At 41.7% G+C, this 22,162-nt stretch overlaps 1 protein-coding gene across 3 annotated transcripts in view; it reads right to left on the bottom strand.

The window, feature by feature from the left end:
• abcc4 (ATP binding cassette subfamily C member 4) overlaps nt 1-22,162 on the bottom strand; it is a 193,398-nt gene that overhangs the window by 136,945 nt on the left and 34,291 nt on the right. For all 3 annotated transcript variants that reach the window (XM_033022920.1, XM_033022918.1, XM_033022919.1), the window contains exons 2-4: nt 18,433-18,543; nt 11,448-11,568; nt 8,024-8,248 (exon numbers count right to left, since the gene is read on the bottom strand). In XM_033022920.1, the coding sequence (XP_032878811.1) occupies nt 8,024-8,248; nt 11,448-11,568; nt 18,433-18,543 (457 nt within the window). The remainder of the gene's footprint in view (nt 1-8,023; nt 8,249-11,447; nt 11,569-18,432; nt 18,544-22,162) is intronic.

Raw genomic sequence — 22,162 nt, 5'->3', positions numbered from 1 at the left:
CCTATTTGTTACATCAATGTGAGCAGGAACCTTGACAAGGTTCCGCATGGTAGGCTGCTCTGGAAGGTTAGATCCTATGGGATCCAAGGAAAAAGAGCTGAATGGATAGGAAATGGATTCATGGAAGGAAGCAGAGTGTGATGGTGCAAGATTGCTTTTCGGACCGGAGGCATGTGACTAGTGGTGTGCCTCAGGGTTCGGTGCTGGACCCCATTACTGTTTGCCATCAATAATCAATGATTTGGATGAGAACATACATGGCACGGTTAACAAGTTTGCTGATGACATAAAAGTAGGCAGTAGTGATGGTTGTCAAAAATTGCAGCGGGATCTTGATTGGTTGGGCAGGTGGGCAGAGGAATGGTTGATGTAATTTAATACAGAGAAATGTGAGTGTTGCATTCTGGGAATTACCATGGACAGGAGTTACACAGTAGGGCTTATGGGAGCGCTGGAGATCAGAGGGATCTCGCAGTATGTACATAATTCCTTATGTGGCATCGCAGGTATAGTGATCAAAAAGGCTTTTGGAGTTCATCAATCAGAGTATTGTCTGAAGAAGGGTCTTGACACAAAACATCACAAATCTAAAAAAGGATTTCCACTCAAACCATCACCTATTCCTTTTCTGAAGAAGGGTTTCGACCCGAAACGTTGCCTATTTCCTTCGCTCCATAGATGCTGCTGCACCCGCTGAGTTTCTCCAGCATTTTTGTGTACCTATTCCTGTTCTCCAGAGATGCTGCCTGACCCGCTGAGTTACTTCAGCATTTTTTGTCTATCTTCTATTGAATATAGAAATTGGGAGGTCATGTTGAAGTTATACATGATGCTGGTGAGGCCACATTTAGAGTATTGTGTTCAGTTTTGGGCACCATGTTATAGGAAAGATGTTGTCAAGCAGGAAAAGGTGCAGAGATTTACGAGGATGTTGCCATGACTCAAGGACCTGAGCAAAAGGATGAGCAGGCTAGGGCTCTATTCCTTGAAGAGCAAGAGGATGAGGGGTGATCTTATAAAGCTGTACAAAATCGTGAGAGGAATAGATCGGGTAAACGCATGGAGTCTCTTCCCAGAATAACTCCTCATCCTGCGCTCTGAGGCCTAGGGTCCTAGCGTGCTCAACCTCCCCATATAGCTTAAGCCCTTGAGTCCTGGCAACACCCTCATAAATCGTCTCCACACCCTTTCCAGCTTGACAACATCTTTCCTATAACATGGTGCCCAAAACTGAACACAATGCTCCAAATACGGCCTCACCAACGTCTTATACAACTGCAACATGACCTCCCAAGTTAAGATAGATAAGATAGAATGTATTTGCCACACAACCAGGGTCGGTGGAATTTGGGTTGTCAGCAGCGATACAATAATAAAGAACACACAACCACAATAAAAATGTAACACAAACATCCACCACAGCATTCATCACTGTGGTGGAAGGCACAAAATTTGGCCAGTCCTCCTCCATTTCCCCCCCGTGGACAGGACCAGAGTCCAGAGTCAGTCCAGGATCGGCTCTTCCTCACCGGAGACCGCGGCTTTAAGTTGTTGTAGGCCGCAGGCCGGCGGTCGAGCTTTAAAGTCCCCGCCGCAGCCAGAAGCACCGTAGACTGCAGGGCCGGCGGTCGAAGCTCCCCTCCAGGGGTGATGGTAAGTCCATGCCGGCCCCGCGGTAGAAGTTGGCCGCGGGCCGGCAGTGGTGGCTTCTTCTTCCCCCGGGTCCCCCACGAGGGATCCCGGGCTGTAGACGCCGCACCAGCTGGAGCTCTACAGACCGCGGCTTCAGGCTGCCTGCTGCCCCGGGCCAGCGAAACGGAGCGCTCCCCTCCAGCGAGCCCCAGTGAGGGCTCACCCGCTCCACATCGAGAGTCCACGCTGCGCCCGCCGCTGATGCCCCGGGCGCGTCTCCGGGAAAGGCCGCGCCGATCCTTGATGTTAGGCCACGGGGGAGGCGACCTGGAAAAAGTCGCCTCTCCATGGAGGAGGCGACCAAAGCGGTTTCCCCCTCACCCCCCCACACCAACCACCACACAAAACACACAAAGGAACATTAAGCACATACTTTAAACCATACTAAAAAATAAAAAAAAGTTGAAAAAACTGACGCGCTGCTGACATGGCTGCACACAGAGGAGCGCCCCCTACAGACATAATCTATAGACAAGTTCTATACTAAATGCTCTGACTGATGAAGGCCAATGTGCCAAAAGCCTTTTTGACCACCCTATCAACCTATGATGCCATGATGAATTAGGAAACATTTGACATTGACAAAAACCAGCTTGACATTGTAACTGATAGAGATGATGAGGGTAATGCAGTCTATATGGTATTTTGGTGCCACGCAACAGATTTACTTGCAAAGTTGAATATGGTATAAAAGTGTAGCCATGTGACTAATAGTTAAACCTCCATCAAACCCTATGGGAAAGGAGGTCAGCTTTACATGAACATCAGTTCACTGTGAAAACTAAGTGAACCAAACGACTGGGTCAGTAAGGTTCATTAGACTTTTGTAGTCATAATTAGTGACTACATAAGGCCAGACTGAAGGAAATGTATCTTGTTTACCCAGCCCGTAGACAAATAATTTGGAGTTCAGATGTTTGGGGCATGGTGTGGGAAAATGTTGAACCGGCTGTGGTTCAAGGTTTTATGGTGCGCTTGAAACAATGTAAAATAGTCAGAAAGCGATAATAGCCCTGAGAGCCACCGTGACGAGGAGTACAGTGAAAACCAGCCTGGCAATTTGGCTGAATAACTCCATATATGGAAGTAACTATCTCTTCACCTTTTGATTGGTTTAATTTGAGGATTCTGAACATTGCAGAAGGGAAGAGAAAACATAAAAGAGACTTTGAGCACATAGCAAGCTACAACCCAAAAGCCATTTGCATAACGATAAAGCCCAAGTGGCACAAGATTGTCAGGGGCATGGAATACAATACAGAAATGAGGCAAGTGAGAAGCTGGATGTCGGTATGGAAGGCGATGAAAGCAACTACAGTAGACAGGATAGGCAGGAATACAGCAGGGAGTGAGCAAGGACTATTGGATTAAATTGATTTTATTTCAATGCGAGAGGCCTGATGGGCAAGGCGGATGGTCCAGATTGTGGATAAGTAAGTGTGAATGGGATGTTATAGGTGTTATGGAAACCTGGCTGAGGCAGGGACAGGACTGGCGGCATATTGTTCCAGGGTACAGGCACTACAGGGTAGATAGAGGTGGGGATAAAAGAGGGAGTTGTTTGATTGATTAAGGAAAATGTCACAGCAGTAGTCCAAAATGACAGTACTGCTGATGAATCCCAGGTAGAGTTGAGAAATAAAAAGAGAACGATCACTTTGTTGGGAAGGTACTATAGGCCTTCAAATAGTCAGAGGGAATTAAAGGAACAAATATCCCAGGAATTTACAGGCAGCTGAAAGATTAATAAGGTTGCCATTGTAGGGGATTTTAACTTTCCCAATATAGACTGGGACTGCCATAGTGCCAAGGCCTTAGATTAGATTAGATTAGATTATTTAATGACCACACAGTCAAGCTGGTGGAATTCAGGTTCAGTACAGGATGTTACAAGGTAGGCTGATTCCCGTCAAACATAACATAAAACACAACATCATACAATATACAGTACATGCATGGGGAGGATATGTGCTGTTATCATAGTGTGTTCAGAATTCGGATTGCATGTGGGTAAAAACTGTTTTTAAATCGAGATGTCTTGGCGGACAGTGAGCTGTAGCTCACGGATGGAATTTGTCTAATGTGGTCAGGGAGGTTTCCTCAGGTAATATGCACTGGGGGTCCTACAAAGAAAAGGGCAAAGCTTGATCTACACTTAGGAAATTGGGACGGGCAAAGACTGAGACTTCTGAATTTCGTAGTCGGCAGGGCAGTACTCTGCATATCGCCAACTTGGACAATTGTACTTTAAAAAAAAATCAAGCCAATTAACCTACAAACCTGTACGTCTTTGGAGTGTGGGAGGAAACCGAAGATCTTGGAGAAAACCCACGCAGACCACGGGGAGAACGTACAAGCTCCGTACATACAGCACCCGTAGTCGGGATCGAACCCGGGTCTCTGGCGCTGCATTTTGCTGTAAGGCAGCAACTCTACCGCTGAGCCACCACGAAGTTTCAGTGAGTGATGATATGGGTCCAGCGACCACATTTCTATTAGCTTTAAAATAATTATGGATAAAGATAGGGCTGGCCTACAAGATAAAAACTGGGGCAAGGCCAACTTTGATGGTTTAAGGGAAGAACGTGTTAACATTGATTGCAGTAGATAATTTGTGGGCAAAGTGATATCCTGAAAGTGGGACGTTTTTAAAAGTGTGATAGTGAGGGTTTAAAGCATACACGTTCTTGTTAAAATGAGAAGAAGGCAGATGGGAATATGAAAGCCTGGATAACGAGAGAAACTGCAGCTCTGGTCAGGAAAAAGGAGCTGGATTCGTGCAGCACTACTGTTGGAGTTTAGGGGACTTAGAAGCATACTTAAGAAGGAAATCTGGAGGATATAAAGGAGCATGAGATAGCAGTGGGAGATAAAATTAAGGAAAATCCAAAGATTTTAAGTACATTACGAAAGAGAGTAACTAGAGAGAGAATAGGTCCTTATTGAGTATTTCTCCTCTGTTTTTACCATTGAAAAAGACATAACGATTGGGGAAGGTTGGGACAGTTAGTAGAGATGTCCTGAGGATACCCCATATTACGATTGAGGAGGTGGTGGATGTCCTAAAAAGACCTCAGGGTTCCACAAGGTTCCATCCTTGGCCCCATTCTCTTCTCCCTGTATATGCTCCCCTTAGGCCGTCATTCAAAGGCACGGCATTTCCTTCCATTGCTATGCAGACGATACACAACTCTATCTCCCCCTGAAGCCCAACAACCGATCAAATCTACTTAACCTTATCCACTGCCTCAAGGATATAAAGTGTTGGATGGCCCAGAACTTCCTCCATTAACCTAGAGTAAGTCTGAGGTCATCCTTCTCGGCGCCTCGGACTCAATCAAAACGATAGCAGGCAGCCTTGGAAGCCTTACCCCATTACTCAAACCTCACTTCATAAACCTTGGCGTGATATTTGACTCAGTGTTGAAATTTGACATACAGTCAATGCTGTGGTAAAAGCTAGCTTCTTTCAGCTTCGGACGATAGCTAAAATAAAACAATTCCTCCAGTTTAACGATCTCGAAAAGATCATCCACACATTTATCTGCTCCCGCCTCGATTACTGCAACTCCCTTTACACTGGCATCAGCCAATCTTCCCTGTCATGCCTGCAACTGGTCCAAAACACCGCAGCGAGACTCCTGATGGGCACCCGAAAAAGGGACCACATCACCCCAATTCTGGCCTCTCTCCACTGGCTCCCTGTGTGGTTCCGAATAAATTTCAAGATCCTTCTTTATGTTTACAAAGCCCTTAATGGGCTTGCCCCCACCTACATCAAAAGTCTGCTTACCCACCACACCACCTCCAGGTCCCTCAGATCGGCCGACTTGGGGTTACTGACCATCCCGCAGTCTAGGCATAAGCTCAGGGGCCACCGCGCCTTTGCGGTTGCAGCTCCTAGACTGTGGAACAGCATCCCTCTTCCCATCAGAACTGCCCCCTCCATCGACTCTTTTAAGTCGAGACTTAAAACTCATCTTTACTCTCAAGCCTTTCTTGACGTCCTCTGAAGGAAGGCTATATGTATGTATTTATGTAGGTACTTAATCTATGAACCACTTTTGTATAACGTTAGTACATCCACCAATGTAAAGCACTTTGGTCAACGAGAGTTGTTTTTTAAATGTGCTATAGAAATAAAAGTGACTTGATATGAAAGTAGATAAAATCTCTCGGGCCATATCAAACAGATCCGAGGACACTCGGAAGCAAGAGAAGAAATTGTAGGAAGCCTAATGATATATGATTCATTATTAGACACGGGTGAGGTACCGAACGATTGTAGGGTTACTATTGTGCCTATTTAAGAAGGGCTGCAAAGAAATAGCAATGAGTCTGCGGTAGGTAATGTGCAAGAGAGGATAATGAGGGATAAGATATATATGCATTTGGATGGACAGGGGCAGATTATAGATAATCAACATGGTTTTGTACATGGGAGATTGTGTCTTGCGAATTTGATTTAATTATTTGAAGGAGGAACCAAGAAGGGTTTCCGTATGGTAGACTGCTCTGGAAGATTAAATCACATGGGATAAAGGGAGAGCCAGATAACTGGATACATAATTGGCATTATGGTAAAAAGCAGGGGATTGTGGTGGAAGGTTGTGCTTCGGACTGGACGCCTATGACTAGTGATGTTGCTTGGCCCATTACTGTTGACGTTTATATCAATGATTTGGATGAGAATGTATGAGGCATGATTAGTAAGTTTGCAGGTGGCACTATCAAAGATTACAACAGGATCTTGATCAGCTGGGCAAGTGGTCTGAGGAATGCCCAACAGAGTTGCAAAATGTAGATAAATGCTAGGTGATACATTTTGGGAAGTCCGTCCAGGGCAGGACCTTCACAATGAATGGTAGGGCCTTAGCGAGTATTGTAGAGCATTGGACTACATCGATGTTCCTGATGTGGGCTCCTGCACATCGGCGAGACCAAACATAAACTCAGCAACCATTTCACTGAACACTGATGCTCGGTCCGCCCAGGCCTACAAGATCTCGCGGATGCCAACTCACCTTCCCATACTGACCATTCGGTCCTGGGCCTCCTCCATTGCCAGAGTGAGGGCATACACAAAATAGGAAAAGCCCATCATATTTTTCTTGGGTAGATTACAACCTCACCATATTAACATTGAATATCTCATTTTAAATAACTTCTACTTAGGCTTCCCTCCCCTCCTCCCTCCCAAGTCTTTTTACCAGTTCCCCAGTTCTCCAATTTATTTACCTCTTGAGATCACACCTCCCCTAGCCAACAATGGGCCTACCAGGCATCGCCCTGCGTGAGATAATTTGTGTCTGGCCCTGATTGGTCCTGATCTCTCGCCTCCAGCTCTTCACCATTCCCCAACTGAAGAAGGGTCCCGACCCGAAATGTAACCAATCCTTTTTCTCCAGAGATGCTGATTAACTCACTAAGTTATTCCAGTACTTTGTGTCTATCATGGAGTACAGGTGCATAGTTCCCATAGAGTGGCGTCACAAGTAGATAGGGTGATACAGAAGGCTATGGGAACATTGACATTGATCAGACAGGTATTGAGTATAGACGTTATGTTACAGCTGTACAAGGCGCTGGGGAGGCCACAGTCGGAGTATTGTGTTCACTTTTGGTCGCCCTGCAATGGGAAGGATGTCATCAAGCTAGAAATAGTGCAGAGAAGAATTATAGGATGTGCCAGTACTCGAGACCCTGAGCTATAGAGAAAGGCTGGGCAGGTTACGACTTTATTCTTTGGAGCATGATGGCTTATGGGTTATCTTATAGAGGTGGATAAAATCATGGGGGGGGGGGGGGGGGGGGGGGGGGGGGGTGGTACATTGGATGAATTCACAGTCTTTGGGAATCCAGAACCAAAGAACAGAGGTTTCAGGTGAGTGAGAAAATATACCTGAGGATCAACATTTTCACTGAGAGGGTGGTCGATGTATGGAACGAGCTGCCAGAGGACGTAGTTAAGGTATGTATTTTACAGCATCTAAAAGACACTTAGGCAGATACGTGGATGAGAAAGGTTTAGAGAGATATGGGCAAAACGTGGGCTAGCTTACATAAGGTATCTTGATTGTCATGGACAAGTTGGGCCGAAGGGACTCTTTCAATGCTCGGTGCTCTATTATTCTATGGCACAAGGCTACAGAAAAAAATCCCAGGGAGTAGAACTACTGTACCACTCTGATGGAAAGTAGGTGTGAACACAATGAGTCAAATGGACTTCTACTATGCTGTATAACTATTTTGTTTGTGAATCATCTTCTAACGTGGATAGATATAAAATTCAACGGTTATAACCTTTGAGCCTCTAAAGAGAATTTCTTACCTTTCTATAAATCATATGACACATTGCTATTCTTAGTTTCATTCCACACCTTTGTACATGAAAGAAATACAAGTGATGTAGAATTGCCAAAAACAACGTGCAAAACGCGAGACCAGCAGCATATCCAAAGGCAATTTTATAAGCCTCTGTGTCATCCTTATTGTTGCTTTCAAAATAATTAAGAATTTTTCCTAACATAATAGGCTGAACAACTCTTATTATTTCCTGAAAAGAAAAAAAACAAAACAAATTAATAATACATTTAAATAACCTCTCAAATTTTGGAACAAAAACAAATCAAAACGTATGGCATTAGACTTACTTTTTAAAAGGTATCTAATATATTTTTCTTCTAAAAAGAAATCAGCAAACATTGAACAGTACAGGTCAAGAACAGGCCCTTCGGCCATCATGCCGACATGATGCCAAGACTAACTCTATAAAGTGTATAGAGTATAAAGTTCAGAAAATGATCAGAATGCATCCATTATTTCTAAGGGTACTTCCTTAAGTAACCTGAGATGTCGGTTATCAAATCCTAGCCTCCAATCGTATCAATTTCATTAATAGTAATCCCCTTTAAATACAGCGGTCATTCTATTGCATGTTCTCCCACGCACCTGTGAGATTATTTGTGTCCACCCTTCTGAAGATAGATTTATTCAAATAAGATTTAACTGCCAATTCTTCAGAAAATCACCTTTTTTGAGTAAAAGAAACCTATATTTACTTTTACTAGCGTTACAAATTCCTGCCATCAGTGGCGCTCCAGATCTGCCCACTGCCTGTGCCTGCGTTCGAGAGGCTGTGCGGGGGGGGGAGGGTGATTAAAATTCAGGTTTTTATTGGTTGTCGGAGAGGGATTTCCTTGTATGACAAGCTCATGAAGAAATTTCGTTCTGTTATCCCGTTCATGTTTTTTTTTTAAGTTGCTGGTCTATTGAATCACTGGATTAAAGTTAGACCTGACTTCTAACGCCTTCAAAATCACGGATCGTAAGAGCAGGACAAAACAAAAGGTGGATCGTTTAAAACTTCTACAGTACATAGTTTTTAGTCAGATATTTAGTATGAAAATATTGATCACGGATAGACAATTACACAAAATATAGATAATTTAGATGTTCTTATGACATGATTGTGCAAAAAAAATAATAATTTTGATTATCTTGAGTCTGGATGTTTGTGGATTTTGAACACATGTCTGTGTAAAACAGCCCGTGCCTGCTGCAGTGTTATAAACCATTTATGGGAATTAAACATTCAATTCCTTCGATTTGGCATAGAAATTCATGTCAAAGTGAGATTTAAACATCATGTTATATTGTGAAATCTTGTGTGAATGGGATCAGTTTGTTATTTAGATACTTTGGCTATTTAAAAATGAATTTTTAGCCTTTTCTTAAGAAAATATGTTTTCTTAAGATAGATGTTTAGATCTAGTAATTGAATTTAGATGAATATGATTTTTTTGTTGGGTATTTACTGTTTGTTTTAATGTTACAATAATATTAAAGTTCTAATCTTGTGAATATCACATTTTTGAATTTTCAAGGCAGTCTGGGTGTTTATTACTATTTCCTTCATAACGTTTAATTTTGTAATTAGCTACTTAATTATGTAATTAACTAATTATATACTTTAATTTCAGGTCATTCAAGTAAGATGTATCATATTTGTTTCAGGTGCTCCATAGATGCTGCTGCACCCGCTGAGTTTCTCCAGCATTTTTGTGTACCTTCGATTTTCCAGCATCTGCAGTTCCTTCTTAAACATATTTGTTTCAGAATGCTTCAATCTACAATAATTGAAATTTTTATTCAGTTCTCTTAATTTTTAAGAAAGTTATGGGCTTATGTCAATTTACTGTCCTCGATCACAGCTTTTGTGTTAAATGAACGGAAAAGCAATAGGGAACAAGATGCTAATTTCCGAGTATGAAAATGACCATAACTTTTTTAATACTGCAGATATGAAAGTGAATTAGGTATCAAATTAAAGTTCTTTTTGTGCTTTATCTGATGGGATAAATTACAGGCTTGATTTCTAAAATCTCAAAATGTTGTAACATTCCTACTTTTACTCTTCCGATAGTCTTAGAACCTTTTATAATCAGTTTTTTGGTTTTCTGCAAGCTTATTCTACTTTGTCCTTTTTTTCTGAATTTTAAACCACTCTCAATCCTTGGATTTGCTGCTTCAACTGGCCAGTTCATATTTCCCCTTGGATCGAATTCCTATGTTGCTTTGTACGCCATGGTTAAGGCACCTTTTCCACATTGGAATAAACAAACGTTGCAATTTAACATTAGTTTAGTTCAGTTTAGAGATACAGCGTGAAAACAGCACACCAAGTCTCTACCCGTTCGACAATCACCGTTACACTAGTTCTATGTTATCCCAGTTTTGCATTGTAGGGGCAATTATACAAAGCCAAATAACCTACAAACCCACACATCTTTAACTATAGAACCAGGCTCGGACAAAACTCTGAACATTAATAACCCATTATCTGTCATTTTGCACTTTATCAGTTTATTTATTCATGTGTTTTGTAATCAATGCCTATTATGTTCAGTGTGCTGAAGCAAAGCAAGTTTCATTGTCCTATCAGGGACACATGACAATAAACTTGAACTTGAACTTGAACTTGAAATTGGAGCGCCCAGAGAAAATCCATGCAGTTACAGGGAGAACATGCAAACTTCGTAAAGACACAACCCGTAGTCAGGATTAAACCTAGGTGCTGTAAGGTACTGTGGGGTACTCTACTGCTGTGCCACTGTGCTATCCTCATATGCTCTTTCAATATTATCTACTGTTTATCCACTATCACTATGGAAGGAACATTCCACAATCTATCCACTCAAACCTTATCTCTTCATATTTTCCTTTCTTTCAATGAACATAGTTTGGAAAGTGATTCTCCCAATTTTGTTAGTCCTTGCTGTCTCCTCCCCTTCCTCAGCCCTCGGGTTGTCTCCTCCCATCCCTCAGCTTTCGGGCTCCTCCTCCTCCTTTTTCCTTTCTTCTCCCTGCCACCCCCACCCCCCATCAGTCTGAAGAAGGGTTTCGGCCCAAAATGTTGCCTATTTCCTCCGCTCCATAGATGCTGCTGCACCCGCTGAGTTTCTCCAGCATTTTTGTGTACCTTGGAAAGTGTCATATTGTTTCTTTGCTAGATGTTTTCTTTGAAAGTAATACTTTGGACAGATTCACCAAGCTTCATGTACAAAAACAATAGGGTGCACAACAAAATTAATACAGAACTCAATAATCAGAAGTAAATGTCGACACCTTTCTTCCTAGGCATAATCAATGCTGTAGAAGTTTTAAATCTGGAATACAAGGTGTTCCTATAAGGCAAGACAATCTTGTAATTCTAGGTGAAATAAATAGATGTTAAATAAGAATTCCATAATTACCTCTAAAAATGTAAATGCACCCAAAATAATATATGATTTCCAGAAACATTTTAGAATGGCTTTTGTTAGATGGGGAATTCGAACTTGTTTCTGTGCCTTCTGGACTTCTTTGTCCCAGTGCCTGCATAAATGACAAGCATCATAATAAAATATTGCAGAATTCAATGTCAGCGATAATTTTATGGTACAAAAGCAAATAAGATAAACTGCTGACACAAGTTGTAAAAGGTTTCCAATAATTACCAATTGAATGGAATTTACACGCAAGGATGAACCGTCATGAGTAGACTCCAATCTGCATTAAATCCCAATGTAGAAGTGTATCAAAACCAGAGATTCCTTTACAAAGCTTTATCATCCTATTCAAAGCTCTTCATGATTCTAGACATATTTAGGCACGTGCAAGGCACGTTCTTTAACTCAGAAGCTATTTTGCCATAAAAAAATGTTTAAATTATTCCTTTTTTAAAGATGACAATGCTCAAAATAATTAGCAGGTAATCAGGAATGGACTCAAGGGCCTGAGCTCAGGAAGCGAGGGCCTGAGGTATATGGAGAGGTTGAGCAGGCTAGGACTTAATTCCTTGTAGCGCTGTAAAATGAGGGATTATCTAATAAAGGTATACGTGTCAGAAATTTTGAAATTGTATGGAAGATGAGTCGCGTATAATCTGTTTAACCCAAGAGCTTACATACTGGGGAAGCTTGATGGGAAAAATGGTCAACATAGGGAACCTAAGGATGTTAGTGAGGCAATAAATAGATTTATCAAGGTGTTTAGGTTTCACAGCATAGCTAGTTTAGTTAAAATAAACACTGAGGGTTACAAAATCATAGTCTTACAGTGTGGAAACAGGCCCTTCGGCCCAACTTGCCCCATCCACACTAGTCCCACCTGCTTGCACTTGGCCCATATCCCTCTAAACCTGTCCTATCCATGTACCTGTCTAAATGTTCCTGAAACTTTGCAATAGTACCTGCCTCAACTAGTTCCTCCAGCAGCTCGTTCCACGCACCTGCATAAAAATGTTAGCCCTCGGGTTCCTATTAAATCTTTCCCCCCTTAAACCTATGTCCTCTGGTTCTTGATTCCCCTACTCTGGGCAAGAGTCTGTGCATCTATCCGATCTATTCCTCTCATGATGTTGTACACCTCTATAAGATCATCCTTGAGGGTATTAAACTGATCATACTGACATTTATTGTACCAATTTGTTATACAAATGGGAAAATGGATTTCTAAGTAACAGGGAACATAAGGTTAAAGGTAATATAGTGATTTTTTATTTTGTTTCAAGGATTCCTCCTTTAGTCACTATGACTGAAGACGGGGGTTCAGGAGATTAATCGAAACGCACTCACGAGCTCTCCACGAGACATTCAATGCCATCCAAAGATAAATCTTCCAAGCAGTCTCTTAATTAATAGTTTCTTTATTGTAGTAGTAAAAACAGTAAGCTATTCATCCAAACTTCTTGTTTAAGTACATTTTGATCTTACTCATGGTCAAACTCGTGCATGGTGGAAAGCTGTGACCTCTTATCCATGCTTCAAACTAAACTAAAAACTACTATGGCATCTGTGCGAGAATCCTATCCGCAAACACGCCTCCGACTACGGATAAATCCCACCCACATAATTACAGGCAGATAAAATGTAAAGGTAACTGGTTATAGTTATAACGCTGAGTTAAGCTAAATGGCTACTACATACCGACCCCTAATTGTTCTGAGTGTATAATGAGGCAATTACTTATTAAAAAAAAGGAGCGATAAAAACTTGACATAGAAAAAAACAAAAAATAACATGCATTATATATCAGCATTCAGACTTCTTTAGCGATTCTTCCATCTTCACCTTTGCCTTCTAGAAGCAAGCATAACTTGGTTATTGGTCTTATTAAAACATCGTTCTTAGTCTGAAGTCGTACTGTAGGCACTAAACCCTTAACATCAGGCATGATACCAGCATACAGTCCAAAACACAGAAGTCCAAAGTTATGACAGCATGAAACATCTTCCTCCATGCCCGATCAACTCATGGATATGACGTAACAATAATGTTGATATATGACAGTCGTCCAAGAGAATAATAGGATTTTTAGCAATAACGTTCACTGTGATGTTTTGTTTAATTTCCGGATCATTAGCAGAGATTTCAAATCCCAGCTCAAGCTTTGGCCATTCTCCGTCTGGTTTACAGAGAAATTCCAGTCCATTGATCCATCTCTTATTGCCTAAGAAGCTGACTAAGTTTGTTTCTCAAAAAGCAGATAGCAACAAAATTGTTAAAGGTAAACCATAGCAATCTTTAATTGATTTGTCAGACGGGAGTGGCAAGATCTACAATGAGCACAAACGTTGCTCAGTGCTTCTTGGGCTCCACTCACAGAACAAAGGAAAGTTAGCACAATTACAGGGCTCTCACTTAACTTTTTTTCCCTGTTGCTAGCCGGGCAACCTTGGCAGCTTTTTCGGTTGCCAAATGACAGTTTAGGTGGTCATTTAGGATGGCTTGCATGACGCGTGCGATAATGTGCTCGGACGAAGTGCGTAGTTACCAGTCGGAATTATACTCAATGAAGCATTCACATATTATTTCTGCTTCAAATAAAGTCACAAACTAAACATATTCACCAATCAAGACATGATATATCCCACAATGACATGCAGCAAAATTATAAGACAGTATCTCAACTCTTTTTACACATTGCAATGAATGCAATTTCTATTAGTTCTTTCCACTTCCAAACAAAAATGTGGTTGGATTATTCAGCGTATGATCAACCTGTGTCAATAAATCCTGGACCATGGTAACATATATGCGTACGTATAGTTGTGAATGTTGCTCATTAGATAACTACAGTACTGATACTCCATATTAAGAGCATTGATTTGCCGTTAAAATGAATTCTGTAAAAATGTGTCAATGGCAGCAGTGACAATCGAACACTGCGGTTTTAATGTTTCACGTGTTCACAATTTAATTAATTCATCTTTATGGATTAAAACAAATGATGGGAATTAAAACACATTTGATTGCATTCCGTTATCAAACATAGTCAATGGTCGCTCTGAAAACATTTCCAGGACAATAGGGTCAGGGAGGGGGGTGTGTGTGAATCAGTGCGGGGTGGATAGATGGTGGGGGGGGGGGGGGGGTGGTTAGAAGGCAGTCGGTGCAGAATGGATGGATTGAGGCAGGTGAATTAGTACGTGTTGGTAGGAGTAGGTAAAATTGTGAGGGGAGAGCACGGGGGATGTCAGTGATATTGAATGGGGGGGTTCAGTACAGGATGGATGGGGGTAGACAAAAGTGCTGGAGAAACTCAGCGGGTGAGGCAGCATCTATGGAGTGAAGGAAATAGGCAATGTTTCGGGTCGAGACCCTTCTTCGGACTGTTCCCTCCATTCTTCTTGAATGGGAGGATCACTACAGGATGGATGGGGGGGAAGATCAGCGCAGGATGAATGGGGGGGGGGGGGGGGTCAGTACAGTGAGACCACACCTGGAGTATTGCGTACAGTTTTGGTCTCCTAATCTGAGGAAGGACATTCTTGCCATAGAGGGAGTACAGAGAAGGTTCACCAGACTGATTCCTGGGATGTCAGGACTTTCATATGAAGACTGGATAGACTTGGCTTGTACTTGCTAGAATTTAGAAGATTGAGGGGGGATCTTATAGAATCTTACAAAATTCTTAAGGGGTTGGACAGGCTAGATGCAGGAAGATTGTTCCCGATGTTGGGGAAGTCCAGAACAAGGGGTCACAGTTTAAGGATAAAGGGGAAATCTTTTAGGATAGAAATGAGAAAAACATTTTTTACACAGAGAGTGGTGAATCTCTGGAATTCTCTGCCACAGAAGGTAGTTGAGGCCAGTTCATTGGCTATATTTAAGAGGGAGTTAGATGTGGCCCTTGTGGCTAAAGGGATCAAGGGGTATGGAGAGAAAGCAGGTACAGGATACTGAGTTGGATGATCAGCCATGATCATATTGAATGGCGGTGCAGGCTCGAAGGGCCGAATGGTCTACTCCTGCACCTATTTTCTATGTTTCTATGAAAGGTAAGTCCAGGCAATAGTGTCCGTCTATCATCTTTACTGAGTAGTTCATAATGTCCAAGAACTTTAACTCTTCCCTGGACATTTCTTCTGATTCCTTACTGGTACAATACAATACAATACATTTATTTGTCATTTGGACCCCGTTGAGGTCCAAACGAAATGCCGTTTCTGCAGCCATACATACAAAACAAAAAAGACCCAAGATCCAACACAATTTACACAAACATCCTTCACAGCGCATCTTCTCCTCGCTGTGAAGGAAGGCAAAAAAAACATATCTCTCCCCTGCATACTTTCATTGAAGTCATGATTGTATTGCTTGATCAATAGCTTTTCTAATTTACCAGTAGATATTTGATTAACAGCAGCAGGGTAGTTCTTCTGGTTCCTGCTTTCGCTGTTCCTTCTCAAGGTAACCTATCCTAGTGGGGTTTTCACAGCAAACGTCCATCCCCTTGGCTCCTCAGTCTGTATAGGCTCCAATGCCTTCAAAGCATTTGTTCCGATAAGTAGGCCGATACCAGAATTTACTTTAGGTATCTTGACATCCTTCAAGTAAGGCCATTGTTTCAAGTCCTCATGTCTGGGTATATTTTGATAACAAACAGGCATGGTCTCATGTGTAAACACCTCAGATATTGGTATAAAATAGTCTTCATCCAGACTAGATATTTCCATACTTGTAATGTAATGACTATCGCTGGATTTCTCCTCATTCATGGTACGCAATAGAATCTTAACCTCTTCTCCTGTAATGTCCACACCTAACTGGGTCAAGGTAACCCCGGTAAAACAGGAACCAAGGGAAAAAGTACCAAACTATATAGAAATAAATTTGTGGCTTATATTGAACATTCAGGGCAGGTGAACCCTGATGGAAATGACAACATGCTCCTGTCATTATTGCAAGATGCAGTGGGGCCTCATTTAAAGACTATATTAGATATGGAGCTCCTGGTGGGAAACAATTGTAATGAGATATTTGCCTGGGCTATGATAGATGAGGCAAATCAGGGTACAGGTATAACACAAAATTCCCTCCAACAACAAGATATTGAGAGGAATAGAAAGGGTAGGGGAATTGAGAACCAGAGGACATAGGTTTAAGGTGAGGGGGGAAAGATTTAATAGGAACCTGGGGACAACTTTTATTTTTTAGATGTATTGAACGAGCTGCCAGACAAGGAAGTTAAGGCAGGTATTATCACGATGTTTAAGGAGCATTTAGACATGGCGTATGGCGTATGGCGTGCACAGTCTAAAGTTGTAAATCAAGGGTGGACATTCAGGCCAGGACAGCATCAGTTAATGGGTGGATGGCTTTGGTGTCACCAGGGAAAAGCCTCAGTGAGCAGTCATTCACGAAGTGTGGGATGGCCTGGTCTGGATGTCCGCAGTCACAAGCAGGGCTGTCTGTCATCCCCCACTTATGCAGGTGATGGGCTGTTCTTGCATGGCAGGTGCGGATTCTGTTCAGGGTTAGCCATTGCTTGCGATGGAGGTCAAAACCCGGTGGTTTCACTGTGGGGTCTGTGATGACCTCTCCGTTGTTGGTGATATTGTGGGAGATTGCAACCTTCACGTGGTCCACCTTGTTTCGACTAATGCAATCAACCCGACATGCACAAACAAATAGATGTAGTGTTTTGGTGTCACATTTGACCATGTCACTAGTGACTCGTAGCCCAAACGGCGCTTCCTAGGGCCAAAACCCTCGCAGCATCGGGAAATCTCTATGCATCTACAGGCTAAAAGTGGAAGGAATGTCCAGGGCAAAGAATGACTACTGCTCAAGATCTGCTAAGGACCTTAATGCTGATGTCCTCCTTCTACAAGAGACGCACATCGCTGATACCTCATTTAGACAGGTACATGGAACGGATAGGTTTAGGGGGATATGGACCAACACAGGCGAGTGGGACTAGTGTAGATGGGGCATGTTGGTTGGCATAGGTAAGTTGGGTCGAAGGGCCTGTTTTCTCACAACGTGACTTTAAACAATATAAAGTAATTGGTAATTAAAACAATATAGAGTTATATAAATATTAAGGCTTTCATCTCATTTAATGTAAAAGAAGGATTTTCCAAAGACTCAGTTGATGGTATTTCTCATAGTTCCTCCACGTTCTTAACTGCACAAATCAATGATGGACCCAATGTGATTATGCCTTCTTTAGGAAGCTGCTCTGCCTCGTCTTCATTTATAATGACCTTCACAGTGACTCAAAGATCCTGGTAAACAGCATGATCAGTCCCATCTTTTTTATAGATGTGAACCATCAACATCACCTAAACGAACCTGGAGAGGCAATCAATCAAGTTTTGATAAAAGACAGATAGCTGAAACAACAACCTATATTGCTGTACTTCATTTAGTTTAGTGATAGAGCATGGTAACAGGCCCTTTGGCCCATTACATTTGTCCTGGAATGTGGGAGGAAACCAGAACAAATTATTATAATTGCCTCCTTTTGTTTTTGAGCATCTTAATATTAAAAACAATCATTTAACAATTTTATAGCATTTACTTTTCAATAATTTAGCCATTTAGGTAACTAGGAGATATTTAACTGCCTTAACAACTCTTAGGCCGTGACACACTTCCGACAAAATGCTCAGTTAGTTGCAAGAACGTCTCCATCAGCACCTCTCAAACCCGCAACCTTTACCCCCACTTACCAAATCCTCAAATGCCATTCTAGCAGTAACATTGTCATTATAGCCAGAATAACTACAACAATTCAAGAACACAGTTCACCTGCACCTCTTTGGTCAATTAGGGTGGAACATAACTGCTGGCCTAGCCAGCGAGATCCACATGCCATAAAATAAACAAATTAACTCAAAGCATTCAGTTATTGCATAAGCTATTGCATTCCGTGCATTCTAAAGGAAAAGGAATTGTTATTAATATTTACCTTTGCAATTCTTCCCCCAATCTCTCAGATTGATCTTCTGGAAGAACTTTGTACAGGTCATTTTCTTCTAGTCTCCTTTTGTAACCAATTCGAAACAGTGGATTTAGCCAACTATCAGGGGAAATTAAAAAAAAAGCAGTCCAGTCACTGTCCATGAATTACCTTTGAAGTATATATAAACACTTGTCATAAAAGCAAACCCTGTGAACAATTAACCTCTTTCAACAGTAATGGTTAGGGATAAACATTGTTCAGAGCACAAGGAGATCCCCCAACCCCCTCTCCTAAAAATGCAATATGTTTCTAAAATAAGCAGATGGTATGAAATCTTATCCCTTGTGACAAAGTCAGTGCTCAAGCGAATGTCATCCTTCCAAAAGGTTGGATATAAAACTAGCAGAACGCAGTGTCTGCGGAATACAGGGTCACACTGGTCTCACATAGCACATAAATGGAAGCTTTAATAAAGGGTCATTCAAATAATCACTAGGTTAAAATCCCCCTATTTACAAATGTCAGGAAGCTGCATCTCCTTAAACATGAACAACACCCGGGAATTTAACTCAAACATTTAAAATAACATTAGGACAAACTGAAAACGACAGAAGCATTCAGCAGATTAAAGTTGCATCTATTGACAGAGAAATGTTACCTGGTTTGTGTTTCCAGCATGTTAGATTTTTCATTTTTTCAGAATCCACAGTAGTCTTTGTTTCAGTATTTACACAAGCTTAAAACCAATTTATATATAGGTATAGAAGAGAACTAGATTAGATGTTAAAAATATATTTTGCCACAAGGAATTATCAACGTCAGGTCAATGTCAATGTGGGGAATATAGTTCAGTATTTGGAATAAGTACATTAAATCAGTCAATGTGGAGAACAGATTTGTTTCAAATTCAACAGAATTTGGGGTATGCTCTTCATTGTTATGAATGTGACTAAAGAAAGGAAGAATTAAAAATCATCCTCAATGTCCCTTTAAATCTTGCTATACCAGCCTCCAGAACCAGAGAAACTGGTGATAATAATGATGAGGGGAAAAAGAGAACATAAAAAGCATTTCAAGAGTCAACTATTTTAGGGAGCAGAAGCAGTTTTGTAAATCAGGAAATGCAAATAAATCAGTCAAATTCTCTTTGGACATACGGAGTAAATGGCAGGCACCTTAGGGGCATTGATGTACAATAGGCCTTTGGTCAAGTCCATAGCTTGCCGAAAATAGTGACAGGTGGATAGATTAGCGAAGAATGTACTTGGTGTTTTTCATAGAACAAGGTTCATCATCATGAACCTTGAACTGAATATATTGTAAGAATTATTGTAACTCTCTCCTCTCTGGTTACCCCACAAGTCCATCCATAAACTCCAATTGGTCCAGAACTAAGCTGCCCGCATTATAACCAGAACCCCATCCACCGCACACATCACTCCCATCCTCAAACAACTGCACTGGCTCCTTGTCCAATACCGCATTGATTTTAAGATTCTCCTCCTCACTTTCAAAGCCCTCCACAATCTCGCCCCTCCATACCTCTCTGAACTCCTCCAGCCTTACACTCCATCCCGAACTCTCCGATCCTCTTCTTCCTCCCTGCTCTCCACTCGATTTGCCCGCCTGTCCAGGATGGGATTCAGAGCCTTCAGCCGTTCTGTCCCTCACCTCTGGAACTCTCTCCCACTATCCATCCGTTCCATAGAGTCTCTCCCCACCTTTAAAACCTCCCTCCAAACTCACCTATTCAGACTGGCCTATCCCACGTAACTCCACTTTCTATCAAATTCATGGATATGTTGTTTTTGTTTCATTTCATTCATATATTTATAATTTGCTTGCTTTAACTGTAAGGTGTCCTTGAGTGTTCTGAAAGGCGCCTATAAATAAAATGCATTATTATTATTATTATTATTATAATTAAGTCATGTTGCACCTGCACAAAACATTGATTAAATCTCATTTGGAATACAATGTACAGTTCTAATGAATATATTACAGGAAGAATGTGGTAGCAATAGAGGGAATAAGAAGAGATTCATCATGAAATGACTCATCAAAAAATCATCGGGGTCTGAAGAAGGATCTCAACCCAAAACATCACCTATTCCTTTTCTCCAGAAATGCTGCCTGACCCGTTCAGTTACTCCAGCATTTTGTGTCTATCTTCATCATGATGTTGCCTGGAATGGTGGGCTGTAGTTATAAGGAGAGATTGGATAAACTAAACTAATTCGGAATAAAGCAGGCTGAGAGTTAGAGCTAGAGATTTACAAAATTATGCGATGCATACATAGTCAGTCTTTTTCTCAGGGCAGAGAGACTACAGATGAATGCCACTGGTTTATGGTGAGCAAGGACAAAATTAAAAGGCGATATAATGAGTAGGTTTTTCCACACAGGGGTTATCTGGTATGTACTAGGAAGGTGGAGGAGGCAGATTTAATTACAACATTTAAAAAGGCAGTTAGACAGGTTTTTAGATTGGAATGACGTAGTGAAATACGGGTTAATCCCACAGAACAGTGGGATTAACCTACAAATAAGCACAATGGGCTGCATGAATATGGTGGCCCAGAAGGGCCCATTTATGCGGTGAGTGATTCTATAATTATGGGAAGAGAATAGTCATGGAGTCATACAGCATGGAAACAGGCCCTGCAGCCCAATCTGTCCATGCCGACCAACATGCCTCATCCACACTAGTCTTACCTGCCTGCGTTTGCCCCAAATCCCCCAAAACCCATCCTATCCATGTACTTGTTCAAATGTTTTTTTAAACATTGTGATAGTACTTGCCTCAACCACCTCCTTCGGCAACTTGTTCCACATACCTACCACCCTTTGCATAAAAAAGTTGCCCCTCAGGTTTCTATTAAATATTTCCCCCCTCAACATAAGCCTATGTCCTCTGGTCCTTGATTCCCCTACTCTGGTTAAAATACTTTACCCTATCTATTCCTCTCATTTCAGGTCAGGACCCTTCTTCAGACAAATTATTCTGGGATGAGGGGACACGGGACTGCAAGCAAGTGAAGACCAAGACAAATCAGAGCCGACAACAGATGACCTTAGGCAGGGTGGTTTTCTGACAGGTCATTTGTTGCCGGCGCTGATTTGGCCTGGACTTTTCTTTCTGTTCTTTCTTCCAGTCCCTCCCTCCTACAATCAGTCTGGAGAAGGGTTCCAACCCAAAATGTCATCTATCCATTATCTCCAGAGATGCTGTCTGACCTGCTGAGTTACGCCAGTATTTTGTGTCTATCGTTAATATAAATCAGCAATTGCAGTTCCTTTTTATTACATTTATAGCATGGAAACACACCATTCAACCCAATTTATCCACGACAAATAACATCTATCTCAGCTAATCCCATGTCCCTCTAAATCATTTCCATCCATCTACCTGCCCGGATGTTATAATTATACCTGCATCTACCGCTTCCTCTGGCAGCTCGTTCAAGAGAAAAACCTGCCTCGTAGGTCCTAACATTCCCCTCTCATGCAAGGAATAGCCTATCCAATCTCTCCTTCTATCTCAAGCCCAGCAGATCTGGCAACATCCTTGTGAATAGGTGAAGAAGGGTTTCAGCCCGAAACGTTGCCTATTTCCTTCGCTCCATCGATGCTGCTGCACCCGCTGAGTTTCTCCAGCGTTTTTGTGTACCTTCCTTGTGAATAGGTGCTGGGTTCATTGCTGTTTGTTACAAACATAAACAATTTGGATTACAAT

This window comes from Amblyraja radiata, chromosome 6, assembly GCF_010909765.2.
Source record: "Amblyraja radiata isolate CabotCenter1 chromosome 6, sAmbRad1.1.pri, whole genome shotgun sequence".
Classification (NCBI taxonomy): Eukaryota; Metazoa; Chordata; class Chondrichthyes; order Rajiformes; family Rajidae; genus Amblyraja; species Amblyraja radiata.
This window is presented reverse-complemented; position numbering and strand designations above follow the sequence as displayed.